Below are 25,332 nucleotides of genomic sequence, written 5' to 3' on the forward strand. Positions count from 1 at the left end.
CTGGTTACATTGGTTTTTCTGATGACTGCTTTAAGAACTAGGTTGAACAGCATGGTTGAAAGTGCGTCTCCCTGTCTCACCCCCATGTTTATGTCAAACAGGGAAAAGCCCTGCAACGTCATTTTTATGAGGCTAATATATTTTTTGGTATACCTATATTTCGGAAGTTTTCCAGCATTTTGTCTTTTTTCAGACTATCAAAAGCTTGTTTAAAGTGTATATACATTCTATATAGTTCCATGTCGTATTCATACGCTTTCTTTTGTAGTGTTCTAAGTATGAATATGTTGTCTGTAGCATCTCTATTTGGTCTGAATCTATTTTGATAATCACTAATTATATTTTCTGTATTTTGTATGTGAGTATTCTGACAATCTAGTGTAGATAATGCCAGAAAGGATTTTGTATATTACATTTAGCAATGTAATTGGTCTGTCATTATAGCATTCCCTCTTATCTCCTTTTTTATACATTGACTGTATAAAACCAACTGCCCATTCGTCCGGCATTTACTCCTTGGTCCCTACCAACTTTATCAGGTAATAGATTCTTCCCCAGAGTTTGGGTCCTCCATATTTCAACAATTCTGCCGAAACTCCGTCCGTTCCTGGCACAATACTGCTTTTTAGTTTCTTTATTGTTTAAACTACTTCTTCATAACTCGAATTTTCAATGTGCTGCTCCTCCGTAAAATATTATGTCTCTTTTTGATCATATCCATTGTCGGGATTTAGGTTTTTATCAAAGTATTCTTTCCATCTGATTATAATTTTTTGTTTCTCTGTTAGTAGTTTTTCGTCCTTGTCTTTGCATATTGTCAATTCGCTCTAAATGACCGTATGCTTTCTTTTATTCTTTTATAGAATTTTCTGCTCTCGTGTCTGTTGTTATGTTCTAGTATTTCTTGTACTTGTGATTTCAAAGCGTCTCTTTTTTTTCTTCTGCATATTCTAGTCGCTTGTATTCTCTTTTCGTTATAAATTTCTCTGATATTTCTTGTTTTTTTTTTGAAGTTGTTTAAGCCTAGCTTTCCTTTCATATTCGTCATCTTACCATTCAGAATTTCTTTGCCTTTTGGCTTTTCTGACAGTTTAATTTGCAGATTCCGTTATTATTGTTTTGAATTATCTCCATTCTTCCTCTGCAGTATCTTTCTCTCTGATTCCGTTGAGTTTTACTTGGAGAATATTTTGATATTCTTGTGTCTTTGTTGGACTTTTGAATCCTTCAATATTCTATTTTTTAATTTGGCTATTTTTCTATCCTTTCTATCCTCTGGGGAGTACTCAGACAAAAAGTTTACCAAACCTGCTCAAGAGACGTAAACGAACTTCGCGCAAGAATTCGACAAATCGAAAATAGATAAACATATTTTAGCTAAAAATTGTGAAGGGACGTAGGAAAATTGGAATGTGATCCGATGATGTGGAAGTTAAACCAGTTCAGGATGAATGTTTGGAAAATTATGTTATAGTCTTAACATAAGAAGAATAGCTTATAGTTTTAAATGGTTTTAGATAGGTTTTTAAATAAATAAATAAAAATAAATGAAACAATAATGCTCCAACAATAATTATATGAGATAGCTTATATTTTTACATAAAACATAAAAATGATTAATTATTTACAAGTGATTGTAAATTCAACTGCAAATGATCTATTCCTATGTTCAACAAAAGTCGTCCTAAATACATATATTGCTTAAAAAATTGTTTTTTCTACAAAAATTGTTTAATCAATTTACATGATAAATACAACATTGAATTTAGTGGCAAAAGGTATATTCGTAATGTACGCAAAGAGTAGTCTCGTCAAAAAAGTCCAAGTTGAGAAAGTCCACAAAATGACATATTTGGGAACTGTGATAACGGACCAACTAGATCCAGACATTGAAATAAAACGTAAAATAGCAATGACTAAACTACTTTTATGAAAATAAAGTCATTTCTTTGCAATAATCATCCCAGTTTAGAACTAAGACAAAGAATGGTTAAGTGTTATGTTTGGTCCGCACTTTTGTATAGTGCAGAAGTGTGGACGCTAAAAGTATTGATCATGAACAAAATTGAAGCATTGGAAATGTGGGTTCGTAGACAAATGCTGAAGATACCTTGGACAGCAAGGAAAACTAATGAAGAAGGAGCGTTAACAAAGATAGACAACTGCTAAAGACTGTTAAATATCGAGAAATGTCTTATCTGGGACATATAGTAAGGGGAAGGGTAAACGGGTTTCGTGGTTGAGGAACATTCGAGAATGGACTTGGATATCAAATACGGGACAATTATTCCATATTGCAGAAGATCGAGAAGCCTTCGCAATGGTGATCGCCAACGTCGGATAATTCTGATATGGCACGCGAAGAAGAAGACGCAAAGAGTATATACTGATTAAAAAGATATGTCAAAATCCATTAATAAGAACCTGAGTTTGAAGTTTATGTTTTATTTTTGGATAGCGCGAATTTTAAAGTACCCCTCTCACTAATCCAAGCTGACTGAATTGGTCAGCCATATTTTGAAACTTTGTAGACGACTCCGTCAAAAGGAATCTTTTTCATACCCCCTGCATTAAAACTTTAGACGAAAACGTTAGCTGTTTGAAAATGAAAACATAAATTTTCATCGGTCCATAGCAAAAAAGTTAACCAAAATTTTTTTTATTTAAACACAAAACCACATCAACCGAGCAGGGTTATTAGTGGATATAACAAATACATGAAATATTACATTAAATAAAATTGAATAACTTGATGTCTTTTAAATAGCTTAACACTGTCGAAATCTTTTTGGTGAAAACTGTCTTGAAATCATCATCTGTAAATCCGTGGGATCTTGTTTTTTCCTTGAATTGAGGACAATCAAGCAGGATGTGTTTCACAGTCAGTGGGTTAGAGCAGCTGGAGCAGATAGGTAGTGGTTCTTTTGTTATTAGGTATTTGTGTGTTAATTATTGTAATGTAAACATAGCAAGGAAATAAAGAAGGAAAAATTAAGGGATAATTAGCCTAGTAAAGAGTAATAATTATTTAAGTAATTATTACATATTCCAAATTGATTAAAGAACAAATAAATTCATAGCTAGTATGTAACATATTAATGTAAACATTTTACATTAAACAAAGATTGAAAACTCGACCCAGTTTAAATGTATTACACGAGTCTCAAATATCAGGTCACCACGGTTGTTTAAATCACGTTTCAAAATCATAGACCTCCGCTGAAAAATAACACGGGGACCCAGTCAGCAAAAAAAAAACAGTAACGCGACCTTGGTACTACGACTGAAAATTGAGAATACGGGCTGATAAAAAAGCGAACAAGCGGGCCAGCGGGGACTAGTGGGAAGTTGGCACTCTAGAGCGCCCCACGCAAGAAGTGCGGAGCTCGGACGATAGTCCAGTCTAGTGAGCAGCCAGTGAGCGCGCTGTTGTAAAGGTCGGTACACATATACGAGCCAAACGGTATGCATACGGTATGCGAACGCTATATTCGTTAATGTGTACGGCAGAAAAAACCACTTGCGTACTGTTTCATCGTGACTCGTCGCGAACCAAATTGTTGCGGTTTATTCCACGACTTCAAAGGAAGCTCGTCTTTCAGTTTGGACGGCGCTTACTAGACGCAGCGAACATTTTTATTGTCTCATCAAATCGACATTGTGTAAATGACGTGTTCCTTCCTAGAGAGACGTGAGAAAACAGTAAACTGATTATTGTACATATTTTTATTTTTGTTAAACAAGCAAAAACAGAAACATAAATCAGTACCCAAATTATAAATAAAATGAATCATTTCGCACATGTGTGTTCGTTGTTGGTTTGTCGCTTTCCATGGATCGAGATATGTATGCGATCAGTACGATGTAGAATATTTTTCAAGGATCTGTACGCGTACGGTACGTATACTGTTTGGCTCGCATATGTGTACCCACCTTAACTCGACGGGATACTCGCTGTTTTGACTTCTCAAAAAACTGACGGATCTCGAATCCCTGTAGGATTGGAGGCGTGTTCACTAGCTAGAGCCTAAATACGCGAAGGTAACTAAGATCTATATACTAACCCAAGGTATATCTAATGATACGGAATTGTCCGCCCTTTAATTTCTTGCTTTGTCTCTTCTCGTCTCCCTTCGCGCCTGATCGAAACATTATTGGTCATAACTGATATTTTGTAGTGTACAGTCTATTTAATACATTGTAAACTCGAAATTTGTTTTTTTGTTATTCCCGGCCGTTACAGGTAGAGACTAGAAGAGATACACATTTCCGCTTATGCAGTGCTCCGGCTTCTAACGTAAGCCCATAGCCTCTCACTCTTTGCAGGACCTGAGACCGAGTAGTCCTTAATCCCCTTCCTTCCAAAAATCTCCCTACCCTCTTGTGAATCCGCGAGGGCCGAACCAGTCAGTCCAGACTAGTGGAACTAGTAAGCCTTGCCCCGCTCGCAGGGATAAGTATCCCCTAAGAATTGTAGATGCATTGATAAGGATATTGAGACAGACGTCTTCTACAATGGTGACAGCAATTATTAGAGTGGTGACAATTTATTAGAGGGGTTTATTAGATATATTTACAGCTTCAATCCTAAATTATTACAGTATCCACCCTAAATTATTACATTATTGTCACAGCTTTGTTTTACCTATATTATTTAAAGCTGCTTCTATAATTATATTTTTTAAGGAGGTAATATTAGAGTTTATATCATCACTTGGATGATAGTTTTCAATTTTCTTTTCAATGTCATCTTGATAAGACGACCAGTTTGCAGTCTTTAATTTTCAGAATTGATAGATTGGAAAATTAGGAGATTGAATTTGATTTCATGATATGCAGATAGAAAAGTGGCCACTGTCATATAACGATTTTAAAGTATTCCACGTGAGAAACGTTGATAAGGATTGACTACATAATGATAAATCTATGGCGGAAAAGGAGCCGTTATAGGAGTTAAATCTGGTAGGTTCTCCCGTATTAAGTAATAGTAGATCAGAAGAGTAAATGAGATGTTTCATTAGATTACCGTATTTGTCTGTTTTAGAGCTTCCCCATGCAGAATGATGACAATTCATATCTCCTAAAATTATTTTTGGGTGTGGAATGATCAAGAAGGTTATTTAGTTCTTGTAGGTCTAGCTCCTTAGGATGTGGTAAATAAATGTTGCATATATTAATATGTTTTTGGTATGTTATACTCACTGCTTCAGCTTCGAGATTAGTACTTAATGTAATTGGCTTAGCTTCTAAGTCTGTACTTACGAAGATAGCTACTCCGCCACTGGCCTGTTGTGCTACTCTGTTTTTTTGAAAACATTGATAATTTCGAAGATTTATATTAACTTGTTTAAAATGAGGTTCTTGAAGACATAAGATCTTTGGGCATAATTTATTTATTAATAGTTTTAACTGTTCCAAATGGGTATAAAACCCATTAAGATTCCACTGTAAAATAAAGGAATTGGACATGTTAGAATTCTGCCTGAGATAATTGTTCATCTGTTTCTTCTGTGGAAGAGATATTATTGGGCTTTAGTTTCTTTTTTAATCTAGTTATATTATTTTTTAATTTTGTTACCCAAAATTGTTTATACGCAGAAAATTGGAATGGTTTTACAATCAAGTTTTGCAACGTTGGAAATGGTATTTTTTTAACTATTTTAAAATGATTTTAATAGCTAGTACATAACTCTTCGTATTGCTTGTAGTACTCCTAGTAGGGTACGTAGGTGTATTTTGTTTATACTTATTTTATTGCAAAAAAAGTTGTTTGGGAAAAAACAATTTAAATACATTTTAAACTAATCGATTAATTACTCTAAAATTTTGAGGATATTTATAACACTACAAGACCCAACTTCTTAAGCAATATCATGTTGCAGGTTTATTTTTTATAATACTTTTAAACACTTATTCAAAATAAAGAATTCTTAGGATCTTTACAATTTTCTGTGCAACCAATTAGTAAATTATAGTTTAAAAATCGCTATTTTTAAGCTTTAAACGTGTTTTATCAGACAGTTATTGATAAACTAACTGGAAATAACTAATTTATCTAGAACAAGGAGAAAAAATTCATTCAGGAGAGTTTTCATTATAAACTCTCAAGATATGAAAAGAGTTATCAATCTGATATTGATAGAATCAACAAACTGCAGTGATTGGAATAATTATCATAGTTGTTTACCCAAGAAAGTTTTACATCTTGAGGAGTCTTCGAGACAGACAGCTGCGAAGCTCCGACCAGTAAATCTAATTCAGAGGCCAAAGATTTCCGTTTAAATGTTATTATATTAAAATTATTTTAATCTTTCTTAGCTAAGAGCGTGAACAATGAAAGTTATAAAGTTATGACAACGCAATTTATCCGAATTTACCAATTTGCGATTTAAGATTTGTTTGTACTTACTTATAATGAGTTCATAACAACAAGCACACAGTTCCAAAGTGGCAATAAATTCTAATAGTAACTGTTTGCTGAACTTTCCGCTGTCTCCGTAAATTATTTTAACTATTTTTCTTAATACAGATGCAAGGAACAAAGTGAGAAGTATATAGGCAGTGGAAATGATAATAGGGTTGATACCTAGGATGTTTTCATTTTTGCTGAAACAAAAAAAGATGAATCTAAGTTAGCGGCAAAATAGACACAGTTTTAAATTTACAGTAATACAAGCATCACAAGATAAAATAAAAATATGTTGTTTTTCGAACTTAGCACATGTCTAAATTTCAAATTTAAAAGGTAAGAAATACTTATTATAAAAGAACTTTAAAATACAGTAAAGTGTCACAAACAACAATCGAAAATAGTTGGTTTAAACCAGTGGCATAGCTAGGTGTGGCGGAAGGGGCGGTTCGCCCTCGGTGTCACCCATTCAGGGATGATACCCGAGAGACCCGATCACAAAAGAATGAATAGTTAATTTGTAACTTTACTCACTTTACAATCAAAATTAAATTCAATTCAATCCATGGTGGTGATCCTTTCTCAAGTTATCATGCTTCTTTTCTAACTTGACATAGTATCGTACTGATGACGACCAATAGTAAGAAATACGTATATACGGTTGCCTTCCATCTTATACACATCTTTTATTATATATTTTTTTCCTTTGTTACGAGCATGCCGATACCTTCTACCTTTATTTTACTATTAACTCACATTTATATGCTTGAGCAATATTTTTATTTTCTACCACTTTTGTAGGGGAAGTCCGGTGGAATTTTATTAAATATTAGTGTATCATTGTAGCTTAAAAAAGTAACCTATAGCTATTTTTAAGCTCTCTAAGTAACCCTGGGCCTTAAAAATTCCCCTCGAATGGGTCGAAAATAGATCTTTTTACCCTACATTTGAAGAGCTATATCTCTGAGCTCAGTGAACCAATTTTAACTTACAAAATTTTTTTTTTTGTTTGTTATAATGTCAACTAAGATAATGGCATCAACACCCAACAATAGAGCCAGAAACATCGGCCACCAATTCACGGTTGATAATTCTACCTTTGAAGTGGTGGACAAATTCACATACTTAAGCTCCCTGATCACCAAGGAGAACGTCATGACGGAAGAAATCAAGCGAAGAACAATCCTAGCAAACAAATACTATTTTAGAATGAGTAGACATATGAGAAGCAGAAACTTAAGCCAAAACACAAAAATAACCATATACAAAACCCTTATACAACCAGTGTTGACATATGGGTCGGAGACATGGACTATTTCCAAGGCAGATGAAAATCTCCTGCTTATATTTGAACGAAGGATCCTGAGAAGAATATTTGGTGGCATCTGTGAAAATGGTGTTTGGAGAAGGAGGTACAAATACGAGATATATCACAGATATAAACATATATTTGGTGGTAAAGACGTAGTATCCTTTATAAAAATAGGAAGACTAAGATGGGCAGGACATCTGAAAAGATCACAGCAGAACAACCCTCCTAGAAGAATCCTTATGTCACAACCCTTATGTGGGAAGTAGAAGTAGAGGTAGACCAAAACTCAGATGGAGAGATGGTGTAGATGAGGATGGTAGACAAATAGGCGCAGCAAACTGGCAACAGTTGGCAATGGATAGAACTGACTGGCGTAATAGACTTGGGAAGGTCGAGGCTCTTTTATAGGGCCGTAGCACCAATGATGATGATAATGTCAACTTTTTGATGAACCAATTTACAAAATCGCAAAAAATTGTTGCAACTGTTGCTATCATCAAGTCCTCGTAGACACTTTGTCTCAGGACCAGCAAGGAGTCGTACGTTGCCATGTTATAAAATCCGCTGGTAACTTTAACATCCTAATACATAAGTTTGAATAATGTAAACTAAATTGTAACCCATAACTTTTAACGGGTTTTTACCCAGATATTTAGTGGCTCAGAACATGTACACCTAGACACTGATGATGAAATATGGATTCCGAAAACATTTTGTCTTCATGACATAGCCCGATTGGGTTTTTAAATTAATATACCTTTTATAAAGGATTTTAACAAAATTTTTTGTGATACAAGGTATACAGCCAGCTACAGGAACTTGTTTTCCTTGTGGATTTTAAATACCTGTTAAATTAGCATTGGTAAATTCAAATCTATTCAGTAGATTGGAAGATAAAGCTGTTTAAAAAGAGTTAGTTTTTCGAAAATCGCATTTTTTTCATTTGTAAACTTTTCTGTACTTTTTCTGAAAATCTCAAATTGCATAAAAATTATGGCACAAATTGCCCAAAATCTCAAATTGCATAAAAAAATAAATATTCACCCAACAATAAAATCGTCCCGAAGAAGGAAACAATTAAATACTTAGAGCTACATCTGGATAGTAAACTAAAGTAGTAGGAATATATCAGAAAGAAAACCGAAGAACTGATACTTAAATACAAGAAGTTATATTGGATATTTTAAACTCAAGAACAAGGTATTAGTTTACAAACAAATGCTCAAACTAGCATGGTCCTATGGTACTAGTGAGACTAACTATTCTTGCCTTTAAAAACCGAGTACTAAGGAATATAGTTAACGATCCGTGATATATTCGCAATAAAGACCTACTTAGGGAACTTTCTATGCTTACAATTAACGAAGAAATAAAGAAGATTGACAAGGGTCACTGAAACCAGCCCCTTAACCATAGAAAACAGGGAAGTGTTGGGACTGGTAGATAATTAAGACCTAGTCCGCAAGCCAAACGCACTTGTGCGATATTGATAAATGTTTAAATGTCAATTTAAATTTGGGCAGTGATAGGCGTAACAGTGAATCAATAATTATTAGATATTAAAGTGAACCATTGGGAATACCTAGGATAGTATTGTAGCAGATTAGGTTAAATATAAAATGATGGTTAATTATGCTTTAATAAATTTTGAAAAATTAGAAGGTTCTAAAGTAAATTCACTTTCAAAAGTAGTCACTGCTTGTCCACGAACACTAATGGCATGACTAGAATTTTCGAGATTTCAACTTTATAGATTGAAATCAGCTTTCAGGAAGTAGAGATAGCCATAAATTCACTCAAAAATACGGAATAGACATAATAACTAACGAGGTTCTAAAACACGGAGGAGAAAGTATAATCCTAGAGATGACAAAACTTATACAAAAACTATTCCATCCATCCCTCCAATGGCGCTACAGCCCAAATCGGGCCTTGGCCTCCTTCAACAGGCTTCTCCAACCATCTCTATTTACCGCTGTTCTTTTCCATGAACGCGTTCCCAGGCAGTTCCTGGCATCCTCTTCGACTTCATCTTCCCATCTCTTTTTAGGTCTTCCAACAGGTCTTTTTCCCTGCATTCTTGCATTTAATAATTTTCTGGGGATTCTATTCTCATGCATGCGGACCACGTGCCCTGCCCATCGTAATCTCTGCAGTTTAGTATGTTGTGCTAGAGTTGGTTCGCTATATTGCTCGTATATTTCTCTATTGTACCTAATTCGCCAGTTGTTGTTTTCACTTATTGGGCCCAGGATCCTACGTAATATTTTTCTTTCAAACACATCTAATGCATTGGCAGATTTCTGTGTCACCACCCATGTTTCGCAACCATAACTTACTATGGGCCTGATTATTGTTTTATAGACCCGGAGTTTTGTTTTTCGGTGTACGTCTCGCGATTTGAATATGTGGCCCATCGCGAAATAGGCTTTATTTGCCAGCACAAGCCTTCTATTTATTTCCGGTTCTTCTTCATTGCTTGCGACCAGATCCATTCCTAGGTATGTGAATCTATTTACATGTTCTATATCGTCAATAAAGTGTTGTTGCACCGGTCTATTTGATCTGGTTTGTATGAGTAGTTTTGTTTTATTTGTATTTATTGCTAGCCCTACTGCTTCTGCACTCTGTTTCAACTCAACGTAGGTTTCTTCCGCTGCATTCATTGTTCTGCTCATTATGTTTATGTCATCTGCGTATGCTGCTAATTGGGTAGACTTGTTTGTAAGTATGTTATTTCCGCTCACCGTCAACCGTCTAATTACATATTCCAGAATAAGATTAAAGAGCGTTGGAGCTAGTCCGTCGCCTTGTTTCAGTCCTTGCGTTATCGTAAACGCATCAGTGATCTGTCCCTGAATACATACCTGTGCTTCTGTTTCTGTCATTGTCAATTGCACTAGTCGTATTCATTTTGATGGTATGCCAAATTCTTTCAGTATATTAGGTAGAATTGTTCTATCTATTGAATCATAGGCTTGTTTAAAATCTACAAAGAGATTGTAAACGTCCATGTCATATTCCCATGCTTTGGCTAGTATTTGTTTAACTGTAAATAGTTGGCCAATGGTAGATCTATTTTGCCTAAACCCTGCTTGATATTCCCCGATGATTTTGTCCGTGAGAGGTTGTAGTCTTCGATTAATGATGTTTGTGAGTATTTTGTATCCCGAACAAAGTAAAGAGATGCCTCTATAATTCTGACACAACAGTTTGTCTCCTTTTTTATGAATAGGGCAGATTATACTTTTCTTCCATTGTTGGGGAATTTCTTCTTCTATCCATATCTCTCGTATTAGCTGGTACATCTGTTGTGTCAAATTCCTTCCTCCTTGCTTGAGTAGTTCTGCCGGTATTTTATCTACTCCCGGTGCTTTATGCCTTTTTGTATGTGGATTACCGTTTGGACCTCCTCTAGCGTTGGTGGTCTAGTTAATTCATTTTCTTCTCCATCTTTCCCCAGTTCTTGTTGTTGTACCTCCTGTCGTGCCTGCTGCTGCCACTGTTGTTGTAATGGTGGTTGTGTCCCTTTGTTTAGTAATTCCTTAAAATATGTCATCCAGGTTCTCTTGCACTATGCAAAACTATTGCACTGCAAAATACCAGACATAAGAATTACTGGCACAGGAGCGAAAAACATGGAAGGAAATGGTAAACGTGGCAAAGACTCACGAAGAGTTGTAGCGCCATTGATAATGGTGATGAAGATACCAGATGCATATAGAAACAGCATAATAATAACAATGTTTAAGAAAGGAGATGAAGAAAATCCCAACAATTATAGAGGTATAAATCTACCGAACACCGCACTTAATCTTACCACAAAAGTCCTAACCAACAAAATCAATAAACTAACAACTTTATCAGATGAACAACAATGGTTCAGATCTAGAAGATCCTGCGTAGACGCCGTATTTGTACATATACCAGCGTACAATAAACCAGCATATATATGTTTTATAGACCTGACAAAGGCTTCCGATCGCATCCAACTCAAAGACGTCTTACACTTACTGTATAAAAGAAACATACCAATCAATATTGTACAAACCATCGAAAACATCTACTTCCATAATATAATACAGGCAAAGATAAATGGAAAACTGGGGTATTCAGTATAAAGCAGAGTGAGATAGGGTTACTCGTTAAAATAATAATAATGGAATGGAATGGAATACAGAATGGGGAACAAAGAAATCCAAATATTATGTTAGGCAGACGACAACGCATTAATCGCCAAGACAGAAGACGAGCTCCAAAGATTAACACAGATCTTCAATACAATAGCCAAGAAATACAATATGACAATATCAGCAGAAAAAACCAAATGTATGACAACATCTAAATAGCCACTACAATGTAAAACCGAAATTGATGGGAAAATAATAAAGCAGGAAGCAAGGTTTAGATATCTGGGAATAGATATAACTGGTTAGAGAAATGTTGAAGAAGAAGTACGACAACAAAGTTTAAAAGCAAGTTAAGCGGCAAGATCTCTTAATGACACAATCTGGAAGAACAAACACCTATGACAAGACATAAAAACAAAAATCTATAAACCAGCAATTAGACCTATATTAACATACATGGTGGAGACAAGACCTGCCACATCTAAAACGAGACGACTACTATAAACAACAGAGATGAAAATTCTTCGACGAATATCTGGGAAAAGTCTGTTGGGTAGGAAGAGAAGCGAAAATATAAGAAGAGCATGCAATATAGATGACATAAATGAATGGGTGACAAAACAGAAACAGGAGTGGAACGAACACACTAGTAAAATGGTAGAGGATAGGATAGTACTAATAGCACGGGATAAGTCACCAAATGGACGAAGAAGTATTGGCAGACCAAGAAAAAGATGGTGCGATAATTTAAACAATTTTTTAGGCTAATATTTAAGAATAAACAGGCTTTAAAGCCTACATACAAGAAGGGAGAAGAAGGAGAAGAAGTTTATAGTTCTTTCTTAATACCAAATAAAGTGTAAATTGTGTTAACAATATAGTCACTGTTTATTGACAATATAAATGGTGACATTTATAGGTATTAAATATCACTTTAATGAACGATTCTGTCTCTTACTCAGTAGAATGGCCACATTATTCAATATTAAAAGAAACATTGTTGAACACTGCGATTTTCATTTGTTGTTTTAAAAATCTTTTACAGGATGTATCAATATCATTCTCGATATTATTTTAATATAATTTGTTAGTTATTTTAAATACATATCTACTTCGAACGTTTCTATTAAAGGCAGATAATAAAGAAGCAATTTTTTTCTATAAATATTTAGCTTTGTGTCATACGCCAAAAATAAAACAATCACTAACACCTACTAACCTGAATCCCAATATCCCCAAATGCTTTAACGTTTTCCTGGTCACGCGCCAGAACGATTTCTTCGGTTTTCTCACCATTTTACCAATTAATTACTCAATCAAACCCATTTCTACCAAATAAGTAAGTAGTTATAAAAAGTATATAAATACTACTTATTTATTCTAACCCAGACCACACCAAACTGCCAACATATTTTGTAAAAACGTCTAATCGTGTATTAGTATTAGAGCCAAGTTTCTAGGATGAGGCTAATAATAGATTTTCGCTTCGAAATGTTTAAAAATCTTAAAGCTTATAATAACTGCATGGAAAACGGTAGGCAGGCCGTGAAATACCTTTTATTGAATTATACATTATATTTAATTGTTTGGGATGTAAGATTATAAAAAAATGAGAAGTGAAGTCAATTTTCATTTTATTAAGGGGACATTTTTCGTAAGTATTTTTAGATTTCCCAGTTCAATCTTTTAGCAAGACCCTGGGAGTATAGAGAAGAAGGTCCTAATTAGGGATGGGAAAAACCTACCGGTTTTAACCGAAAACCGGTTTTTTTAGTTCGCAATAACCGGTTTTATCGGTTGTTTTTTTGTCCCGGTTATAACCGGTTTTTTATTTTTAAAGTAAAAACCGGATATTAGGTTTTTACGGTGATTATGATTAGGTTAGGTATTTTTTTGGATCCCAATCATAAGTATTATTTTCAAGTAATTATTCCAAACAAAACCATAATTCAAATTTTATTTTATTTTATAAATACAGAGGCAAACTGAAAGTGCCAACTCTCATCAGCCAGAAACAATTAAGTTTTATTATAATATTTAGTTGAAAAAGTATTTGTAATCATAATATTTACATAAGAAGTGATCTTTTACATCATCTATTTTTCACACTTGACTCTTGACATTGAAAGTGGGTGAATGGTTGTTTCTGATTACCAAAAATATTCTGACTATAAATATTGAATTACCGATTACGAATACGAATCTCCAAGGATTTCCCTACGTTTTCAAAACGATACACACATACAGGAAGTATTAATTGAGTTAAAATGTATTATACAAATATACAAACGTGTTAAAAGTAATACATGATAATTTTTTTTTGATGGTAGTAAAAATAAAAGATGAATTGCATTATTCAATTTATTTTTAAGTAAAATATTTATGTTGATATTATTTTTTTTAAATCCCATTTGGAAGAGTCTGGGAAATTTTTTATAAGTTGAAATGGTTGGGGTGGGGAATTTTTTGGGTTTGGGAGGAGAGGAAAATTGGTGGGTATTTTAGAGGATTATATTTTTAAATGGTAAATTAAATTTGCATTATTAATTGAATACAATAATTGCATATTATATTCTACTCTCATTATATTCATTGACAATAGAACCTGAATTATTTTAGCGCTCTCTGTTGAGCAGTAGTATAATAATTTTGGTTTACTGCTCTCTGCATCTGACTACAACCAGATGGAATTCTGTCTACCATATGCTTAAAAGATTTACACTAATGTCCCCATATATAGCTGCAATATTGGCAGATCCCTCAATTAAAAAAGCACCAAGGATGATTTCTGATTCAGGTATAAAACTAATCACTGAAATTGTAAGCATTTTATCGCCTTTCGATGAGGCCACAAAGGAGATCTCGGGTTCCCAGTACATTACTGCTAGCCTTGTTATCCCCCTTGTGTCTATTATCGAAAGATTTTTAAGAAACCTCAAGCCAAACCTTAGTACAGCTCAAAAGTTATGCCAAAAGCTTATAACTAGCCTTCAAGAGAGGGGCACTAGGCTTTTATGAAATCCCCTGCTTTGCCATGCTACAATCACGGACCCGAGGTTCAAAAAACTATATCTGAATCCGTATATAGCGGAGACAGTCACATCCAATTTAGGCTCGGAAGTTAGGACGTAACTTACCGAGATCGGAAAACTTTCTCCTTCCTGCTCCTTCCAGAATGAAGAAGCCAAAGTGAGTTTAAAATCAAACCCTCTTTGGTCTTCACTCGATCTGGAGTTGGTGAACAGTGGTTTCAGTTCAAGTTCTCAGGACACACAGATTCAAAGTTCTTTTTCAAATGAACTGACTCTATATCTGCAGCGGCCTTTGCTGCCAAGTGATCCGTTTTCATTCTGGGATCAGAATAGAACCTGTATGCCAGGCTTGGCTTTTATAGCTAAAAAAATACATGTCGTTGGTCGGAAGTTCGGTGGCATCAGAGAGACTTGTGTCATCATTAAATGATATTGTGTCAGATGGGAGAAGCCGCTTAACCGACCAACATATTAGGGGAGAGTGTTGTACCTCGGACCGGGTTGTACCTCGGGTCAGTTGACTTTATTTCTTACCCACTGCAGATTTCTCTTCGATTTGGTTGAATTAGTGGTTTAATAATATCAGCGGTAGATGGCATCTAAATACACTTATCAAAAAATTGCAGCGTGGTGACTTGCAGAGCGTTTTGTGTTTTGTTTGATCGTAAGTAAATTATTTACCTATTTGTTATCTGTTAAAATCCGCTTCAAATGTAAATATATATATTTTATTATTATCTGTAGTGGACAATATATATTTACGCTTGATAATCATGAATGTATTTTTTTTCTAAACGCATAACCTAATATTAGAAAACAAAAAACAGCTGAAATTGTTACGTTGTGTACCTTGGGTCACCGGTAGGTCGTGTACCTTGGACCGGACCAAGGTACAATCTTATTGCGAATTAACATTATTTTGACTTTTATTTAAATTAATTGGTGTGTCTGTTACCAAAAAAACCTTTTATTATTGTTTCAGATAGTCATTTTAAAATGCCGAGAAGTAAAGTGGATATCAAAAGACCACATTTAAATGCCCAGGATTTAACTGCAGCCGCAAATAAATGCATAAGTGGTGAATTATCAATTAGAGAAGCAGCAAAGTGCTATAACATATCAAAAACCACGCTGATCAGGCACGTAAAATCCTTCAGGCAGTCGGGGGCTTCAGAATTTTCTTATGTTGCTGCCAATAATGTAAAACAAGTTTTTAATAAAGAAGAGGAAGCTGAGTTAAAAATATATCTTCTCACTGCTGCACGCCTCCACTATGGTTTGACGAAAATGGAAGTTCGTACTTTAGCATACCAGTATGCAACTGCAAATAACAAGTCTTATCCGCCTTCTTGGGACCAAAAAAAGATAGCTGGCAAGGAATGGCTGAGGCAGTTTCTTAGAAGACATGAAGATTTATCACTTCGTAAACCAGAACCTACAAGTTTGCAGGTAAGGCATTTCCAAAAGCATTTACTACATCTAATATCCAGAAGGGATTTGAGGTGAGCGGTCTCTATCCCGTCAATGAAAACATTTTTGAAGATAATGAGTTTCTGTCTTCGTATGTAACTGATCGTCCTTTAAACCAGCTTACGAACAGTCGCGAGCAAGTCAATGTTGAACAGGATGGGGAAAAAACTAAAACTACAGTTAATGAAATGGAAGTCTCTACTCCTTCTACCTCAAATATTCGTCAAGCAGGAACTTCAGGAAGTTCTATTACACCTGAAATGTTGCGACCCTATCCAAAGGCACCTGTTCGCAAAAAGAAGTTAGGAAGAGCAAGAGGAAAGTCACGAATACTTACCGATACTCCAGAGAGAGATGAAATAGCTACGCTTAAAAAGGGAAAGACGGTATCATTTGAGAAAGTGCAGGCAGTTACAAAGCAAATAGCGACAGAAGATATACAAAATGTGCCAAAGAGAGCTGCTAAGTATGATAGTGAATCAAGTTCAAGTGATGGAGGTACATTTGAGGACTTGGTAACTAGAGAAGAAGAATTATTAAATGACCAAAAAATATATGACTTATCTGAAAATAACGAGATTAAAAAAGGAGACTTTGTTTTAGTGAAAGTGGCAGGGAAGAAATCTTTTGTTTATTATGTTGCCGAGATACTGAACAGTGGAATTAATAATGAACTTAGATATTTACGTAGAATTCTAGATTCCAATAAGTTTATAAACGACTCAACCGAGACTTATGATTTTTTACGCAATGATATTGTACGTAAACTTCCACAACCGCACAAAATAAGCGGAACTGCACGTCACGATGCGCACCTGAAATTTAATGTTAAATTTAGCGGATATAATGTCAAATAAGTTTTTATTTACTAAATTAATCATTAGTTAATCATAATGTTCTGATTATTTTGAGATATTCAATAAAACATTTCAAGATTTGTTCTATTTTTTTTTATAACTGACCCAAGGTACAATATAATGCTGGTCCAAGGTACAATATATGCTGGTCCAAGGTACATTACCAGTGTGTACCTTGGGTCAACATGCAAGGGCCTGCTAAAATATATTTTTTAACTAACTACTAAGCTTAAAATGTGTCAATAAAAAGAAAGCATGTAGCCAAATAGACAAAGTAACTAATACATTGGATAAACTTTGCAAATATATAATTTTAGGATTTAGAAAAAAATAAAAACTAAAAATTGACCCAAGGTACAACACTCTCCCCTATATGAACGAGTTTTTCTTAATAGGCTTCATGAAAAATACTGGCCAACATAATGCTAAATCCATTTCATATAATATAACCTATTTGTAACCTTCTAACCTATACTTTTTTACTTAAAATATTACTTCATATTCTTTTATTGTATATTATTGCAATATGTATATATTAATCTTACGCTATATTATATTTAATAATAATCATAATCATAATTAATAATAAAATAATAAATAAATATAATAATTAATAGAATAAAATGGTTTTATTAAAAATTGTGTTTTATTTATATTGATATTATTGATGTTCTTTCGATAGTTCTAATTTTGATCATATTGATATCGAGTCGAATGAAGTATCGCAAACTAAAGTGCATTGTAAATGTAACTTTGTAACTATTGGATTAAAAAAACCGAAAACCAGTTTTTGGAAAAACCGGTTGTTTTTGGCCGGTTATAACCGCCAGGTTAAACCGTAAGCAAAGAAAAAACCGGTATAACCGAAAACCGGTGTTTTGTCAAAAACCGCCATCCCTAGTCCTAATATGGGCTTTCATTTTGCTTTTTCCAAAAATTTTTTTCTCTTTTATTATAATTATGTAAAACTGGACATATATTTATATTCAACATGTATTAATAAGCTTTAACAGTTATTTGTTTAAAAAAGTTTACTTTAATTAAGTTAATAAACAGAAATATATTGAAACTATTTACAAAAATTACAAAGTTACTTGTCTTTCTCAGCACGTAAGGTATCGAATCCAATTGCAGGATATGAGTATTGTTTCCCTGCAAAGACTTATTAAGATCATGTAATTTGTTAAATATGTCACAGAGGTATGTTTCAAACATTATTATTGCATCATCCATACCATCGGCTATAAGGACGATGCCACCTGCAAATCCCAAATGACTAAGCTTCTCTCCATTTCTCTACATTTAATACTAGTACTAGTACTAGTACTAGTACGCAAACCTTCTATTAAAACCAGTAAAGTTGATGTAACTTCTGGATTTACTGAAAGTTAAATGCAGTATAGATCAACTGTTACTCGAAAGTGCAAATTTTAAAATTTCGAAATTGATTGTTTTCAGAAATAAGTTTATAGTCCAGTTACTGTGGCATTTTCCCTTTAAATTTTTTATAACTGCACCGATTTATCTGAAATTTTTACAGTGGGTAGTAAATTACTCAAAAAACATAAGTTATATGGTGCCGATGTGTGCTTCTACCCCTGGGGTGATTGGCACCCCATCTAGGGGGTTGAACTTTTTACACTTAAAATAACTCCGGAAATTGATAGAGAATTAAATTTTAAACAAAAAATATCATATAAATTTTTTTCGCTAAATCAATACTTTTTGAGTTATACGCACTTGAAAAAGTAAACTTTTCGCAAAAATAAAACATGTTTTCCAATGATTTTGTACGAATAACTCAAAAACAAAGCGTTTTATTGAAAAATTTATAATAAACAAAAATAAAGCTTTTGAATAAACAAAGAAATTCTTTTTTTACTAAGTTTTATAAGTACAATACTAAGCGATTTATAATTGTTTGAAGATGACTTTTTATTTTTGGGATACTATACTCGATGCATTTAACATCAAATATCGGAAAATAGACATCTTTTTTGATAAAAACTCATATAACACTTTTTAAAGAGCCAGAAAAAACCTTTAAAACGAGCTATGTTAAAAGCCATTTCGATTAAAATAAAGCGAAATACGAAGGAAAGAATTTGAATTACTCTAGCGTTTAAAAAAAAAAACGAGCAGTATAAGTAACACTATTTCGATCAGAATAGAAATTAAACGTATATCTTCTATAATTCATTTTCTTTTAGTGGTATATATAAGTTTTAAAAGTTTAGCCTGTTTAAAATATGTATTTTTTGAAAAAATCATGTTTAAATTAAAAAATCTTTTTTTTTAATTATCTAAAAATTTACATTTTTTCAAAATAAATCTAAAACTATAAGAGATACGTGAAAAATGGTTCTATACCAAAATGTAGTTTATTTCTTAACAAAAATTTTGATTTTTTTATTTTTATTGTAGCTCAAAAAATAATAGAGATATAGCCAATTGAAGTTTGAGATACAGCGGCTGACACACCTGTAATCAGCACTTTGGGCCTTTACTATTTAAAAAGAAAGAATTTTAACATATTTTAGTCTAGTTAGTCTTATAGCTTTTGAAATAACCTTCAAAATATTTTTTTAATGGACACTGTAGCTTAAAAATTAACGGAGTTATTCTAAAAAAAATTGGAGCATGTTATTTATATTTTGGAGCATCAACTTATTTTCTGTATATATAAATGCTTTATTCAAGTATATTCGAAAAACTGGTAACAGACACACTAACACTCACACAAATATGTATAATATAATACATATATATATATATATATATATATATATATATATATATATATATATATATATATATATATATGTTATGTATATATTATAAGCAACCCTAAACTGAACATCTGCTTCAGAGAACTAACGAATACAGAGAAGCGACACTTCTTTGAAGTTGCGTGGGAAAGCCGTCAATGAGTGCCAATGACAGGAGTACTTCAGATCTCGAAGACATTTTAGAAGCTGGGAGATACTGTACAATTTTGCAGTATGGCCTTGCCAAAGACACCCACATGAACAAAATGAATAAGATCGAAGATTATTATATCATTACTTGAACAAATGCGATACGAATTCTTTATTAAAGCCACAACTAAAAATGGTGCAGTTAAATTATCATCTCTTGTACCAACTGTAAGTGCCCTGGATGATGGATGAGCATAATATCAAAAGAGTTTATTTACAAACTCAGATATGCCTTGAAAACAAAGAGATTGATATAACGGATTGGGGATGGTTCAAGAGTGATGATATTTTACAACCGATAAAAATGAAAAGTTAACCTACACCAGAAGAACTATTGAAAATGATTTTTTGCAGACTAGGTCTATTTTGCAATGCTGCGTGTGAAACATGCTCTGGCGACAATTGTCAAAACTGTCCTGCAATAGACGAAGAGGTGGAGTTAGAACACAACGAGAATGACGTTTCAGACAATGAATAATTTGATATATTGTAAATAATTTTTATTTTTTTAAATACATTTTGTATGCTTTCTAATGTAAAGTATTTTCATGCATAATTTTTTACAATAAAAACATCATGAGTTAATTCTTTTATTTAGACATTTACCAAAGGGGAATTTGTTTCGTGAGCATAGAGGTGGTTTTTAAGGGTTGAAAATAAGCAACCAATCAAAAAATATTTTATTGATAAGAAAGGAATTTTTGAATATAAATGTACATTAAAAACTTTTGAAGTTGTTTAAAAAGATTTTTTTATATATTTTGACATAGGGGGTAGTTTTTAAGGGTTGAAGTGTTGCAATCAATCAAAATTATTTTATATAAGCAGAGAATTACATTGTAGATTATATAAATGCACTACAAAAGCATTTGAACCTGTTAAACGATTTTTTACAATTATTTTTATTAAAAGGGGTGGTTTTTAAGATTATTTAAAAGTTGAGAATGTACACAATATCCATTATTATAATTGACAATATTTCAATTACTTAATTTAACACGATTTAAATCCATAAAATGCTTTAATATAAATTTTTTTCATTATTTTCAATAAGTGGTGATTTCACCCCTTAAAAATAAAAAGCTCACCTATCGCATATATAACTTTTGAAGAGGGAGGTAAGATAAGCCTAATTCTAAATTTTTAGCAAAATCGATTCAGTTATAAAAAATTTAGAGGTTTTGACCTCTTTTCCTCCACAGTGACTGGAGTATTAATACTCTGTTTAATAGTGTGTAAAGCATCCTGTATATGTATTTATTTAAAAAGTTAAAATTTATATTTCGGTACAAATTAAATATTTTCTTCTCGTCTAGATATACCTTGTTCTATTTCCATTACGATTTTTGTATTTTATCCAAGGATATGTCCCTTCACTTTTGTATTGGCTCCAACTAAATGAACTAACACGAAGGAAAGACTTAAAAAGTTCCAGAAGTGGCTTAGTTTGCCGGCCATCGGTGCATTATCAAGTCCAAAGTTGGAACTAAGTCCGTCACAATGCCCCTCGGAGTTATTTACTTAGACTTTAGGGATTAGGTTGACTGAAAAACTTAATAAAAAGTCTCCGTCATTGTGAGGTTAACGACTAGTTGGATACAAACTTCTCTTATATGAAAAATTTAAGCGTGGGATATACGAGATTCTGTACTTAATTTTTTTTCTGTAAAATATATACAGTTAAAGCTCATTTTTATTTTCTAGTCTTTCCAGATTTATATATTCTGTTAATTTTCTCCAAAGATGATTATATTTCTTTATATGTAGTAAAAATTATTATTATGTTTTATCTAAACAAAATTAAAACTTGTATTATCTATCGCCTTAGTACCGATGTGGCATTGATACGAAGAGCCATATTAATATTATGATGTTCAAATTTAAGAATTGTAGATGTAATTTTATGTGTTATATATAAACTTTAATGCAAAAAATATCCACTGGGGCTCTAGGCTAACTACAACTAAAGGAAAAGAATTATTGTCAGCTATTAAGGAACAAAAGGGTGAAGTAATCTCTACTGGTAGACCAACATACTGGCCTACCGATAGGAACAAAATTCCAGACCTGATAGATTTCTTTATTTACAAGAATATCTCAGCTAACTATCTGGATATCAATGACGGCTGGGACATGAACTCTGATCACTCACCGATAATTTTAACTATGAGTGATACAGTGATTAAAAAAGAGTTTAATCCAATATTGACTAATAAAAAAACTGACTGGGAGAGCTTCAAAATAAACCTAGAACACAAAATTAATCTTGCTGTGCCATTGAGAAACACGAGGCAACTTGATGACGAATTAGAGGTCTTTATAAAAAATATCCAACAGGCAGCTTGGGAAAATACTCCCACAATAACTTCTAGAACAAAAGGGAACAACTATCCAAAAGAAATCCGAGAACTCATAGTAGAAAAAAGGAAGTTAAGGAAAAAATGGCAGCAATATAGAGCTCCACGAGACAAAACTAGTCTAAATAATGCTACACAAAAACTAAAAAGGGAAATACATAATATAAAAAATTCAACAATTAATTCTTTTTTAAGTAATTTAACAGCTGATCAAAACACAGATTATTCTTTATGGAAGGCAACAAAAAGAATGAAGAGACCAATCATTCATTCTCCTCCTATCCAGTTGGAAAACGGCAACTGGGCTAGAAGTAACGAACAGAAAGCAGAACGATTTGCAGATCATTTAGAAAGCACGTTCAAACCCAACCACAATGATGGTGAAAAACTGAGATGGGAAGAACCATTCCAAACTGAAGAAAGAATAACGTTAACATCACTTAGAGAAGTATCAACAGAGATAAAAGAGAATATAAATCCTAAGAAAGCTCCAGGATATGATCTCATAACAGGCGAATTATTAAAAAATTTACCAAGAAAAGCCATAGTTAAGCTGACACACCTAATAAATGCTGCTTTTAGATTGAGATATGTTCCCAGACTCTGGAAAGTAGCCGAAGTAATTATGATCGCCAAACCAGGTAAATCTCCTAATGAAGTGACATCCTATCGACCAATATCACTCCTTCCGGTGATGTCAAAATATTAGAAAAACTTCTATTGTATTAAAACCAATAACATAAATAAAAAATCTTACAGCAAATCATCAATTTGGCTTCAGAAATAGACATTCCACTATAGACAAAGTTCACAGAATAACGAATATAATATAAAAAACATTAGAAGAAAAGAAAGTCTGCTCTACAATCTTCTTGGACGTAGCGCAGACGTTTGATAAAGTCTGGCATAAGGGTTTAAACTATAAACTGAGAACGTTCATGCCTAAACAGTATTTAGAAATCTTAGAATCACTCATTGCGAATAGATATTTCAGAGTAAAACAAGAAGAAGAGCACACCGACTTAAGGGAGACCAAAGGTGGCGTGCCACAAGGGAGTGTATTAGGTCCGGTCCTGTACCTATTGTATACGTGTGACATTCCAGAGCTAGAACAAAACATTATTGTCAGCTTCGCGGATAATACAGCCACACTAGCGATAGGATAGGTAAATCTCCTAATGAAGTGACATCCTATCGACCAATATCACTCCTTCCGGTGATGTCAAAACTATTTGAAAAATTTCTATTGAAAAGATTAAAACCAATAATAGAAAGAAAAAATCTTATACCAAATCATCAATTTGGTTTCAGAAATCAACATTCCACTATAGATCAAGTTCACAGAATAACGAATATAATAGAAAAAACATTAGAAGAAAATAAAGTCTGCTCTACAATCTTCTTGGATGTAGCACAGGCGTTTGATAAAGTCTGGCATGACGGTTTAAACTATAAACTAAGAACGTTCATGCCTAAACAGTATTCAGAAATCTTGAAATCATACATTGCGAATAGATATTTCAGAGTAAAAGAAGAAGAAGTTTACACCGACTTAAGGGAGATCAAAGCTGGCGTGCCACAAGGGAGTGTCTTAGGTCCGGTCCTGTACCTATTGTATACGTGTGACATTCCAGAGCTAGAACAAAATACTATTGCCACCTTCGCGGATGATACAGCCATACTGGCGATAGGAGACACTAGTGAAGAAGCGACTGATAAGCTGCAACTATCAGTAAATAAAATACATAACTGGACCAGAAAATGGCGAATAAAATTAAATGAGACTAAATCTGCACACGTTAACTTTACAAATAAAAAAATAGAAAATTTGCCAGTTAGAATAAATGATACCCGAATTCCTTATGCAACATCAGCAAAATACTTGGACATCACCCTAGACGCGAAGCTGCGCTGGAAAGTCCATGTCAAAAAGAAAAGAGGGGAGCTTGATATTAGATATAAGAAATTGTATTGGCTGATTGGAAAAAATTCAACATTATCAATTCATAATAAATTATCAATCTACAAGCAAGTACTGAGCCCAGTATGGGTATATGGGTGCCAACTCTAGGGCTGTACCAAAGCTAGTAATATACATATTATCCAGATATTTCAAAACAAAGTACTGAGAAACATTGTTGATGCTCCTTGGTATATCCGTAACAGCAACCTTCACCAGGACCTGGGTATGGAAACTGTGATCGAAATAATCAAGAGAACAGCAGCAAGTCACGAGCAGAGGCTGCATAGTCATGTGAATGTCGAGGCAATCCAGCTTCTTGACAACACTGAACTAAAGAGAAGACTCATAAGGACAAAACCATTTGAGCTAGTGTAAATGTGTAACAGTTTAGTGTAAAAAGCAGAGTATAGTGCTGTGAAATTATTGCATGTTAGTTGTAGTGCATTAGTTAATAGTTAAAATAAGAGTAAGCCATAGGGTAAGCCTTAGATTTAATCATTTGCTGTTATTATGTTAGGTCAGAAAATAACTGATAATTGGTCATTTGTGACCAGATAGCAGTATACAAACACCGCACAGGTGTTAATAATAAATATATATATATATATATATATATATATATATATATATATATATATATATATATATATATATATATATATATAAACTGTCACAAACTAAAATTAACAGAAGTTTTTTAATGCATTCCCTTTTAAAAGCATCTTTCATGGAACTGTGTTCTGTTAAATCGATTAATTTTTCCTGCAGATCCAACACATTTGGTGAGCTTCCTGCAGAAGAATTTCTGATCCAGTCAAGTTTGT

At 33.4% G+C, this 25,332-nt stretch overlaps 1 protein-coding gene across 2 annotated transcripts in view; it reads right to left on the reverse strand.

The window, feature by feature from the left end:
• Positions 1–25,332, reverse strand: part of AQP (aquaporin) — a 138,742-nt gene that overhangs the window by 13,453 nt on the left and 99,957 nt on the right. Inside the window, exons 1-2 of one of the 2 annotated variants that reach the window (XM_072525241.1) lie at positions 13,071–13,279; positions 6,410–6,606 (exon numbers count right to left, since the gene is read on the reverse strand). In XM_072525241.1, the coding sequence (XP_072381342.1) occupies positions 6,410–6,606; positions 13,071–13,147 (274 nt within the window). In that variant the 5' untranslated portion in view covers positions 13,148–13,279. Of the gene's footprint in view, positions 1–6,409; positions 6,607–13,070; positions 13,280–25,332 lie in introns of those variants that run through there. The other variant, XM_072525242.1, reaches the window with a different exon arrangement.

Source organism: Diabrotica undecimpunctata, chromosome 3 (genome assembly GCF_040954645.1).
Source record: "Diabrotica undecimpunctata isolate CICGRU chromosome 3, icDiaUnde3, whole genome shotgun sequence".
Taxonomy (NCBI): domain Eukaryota; kingdom Metazoa; phylum Arthropoda; class Insecta; order Coleoptera; family Chrysomelidae; genus Diabrotica; species Diabrotica undecimpunctata.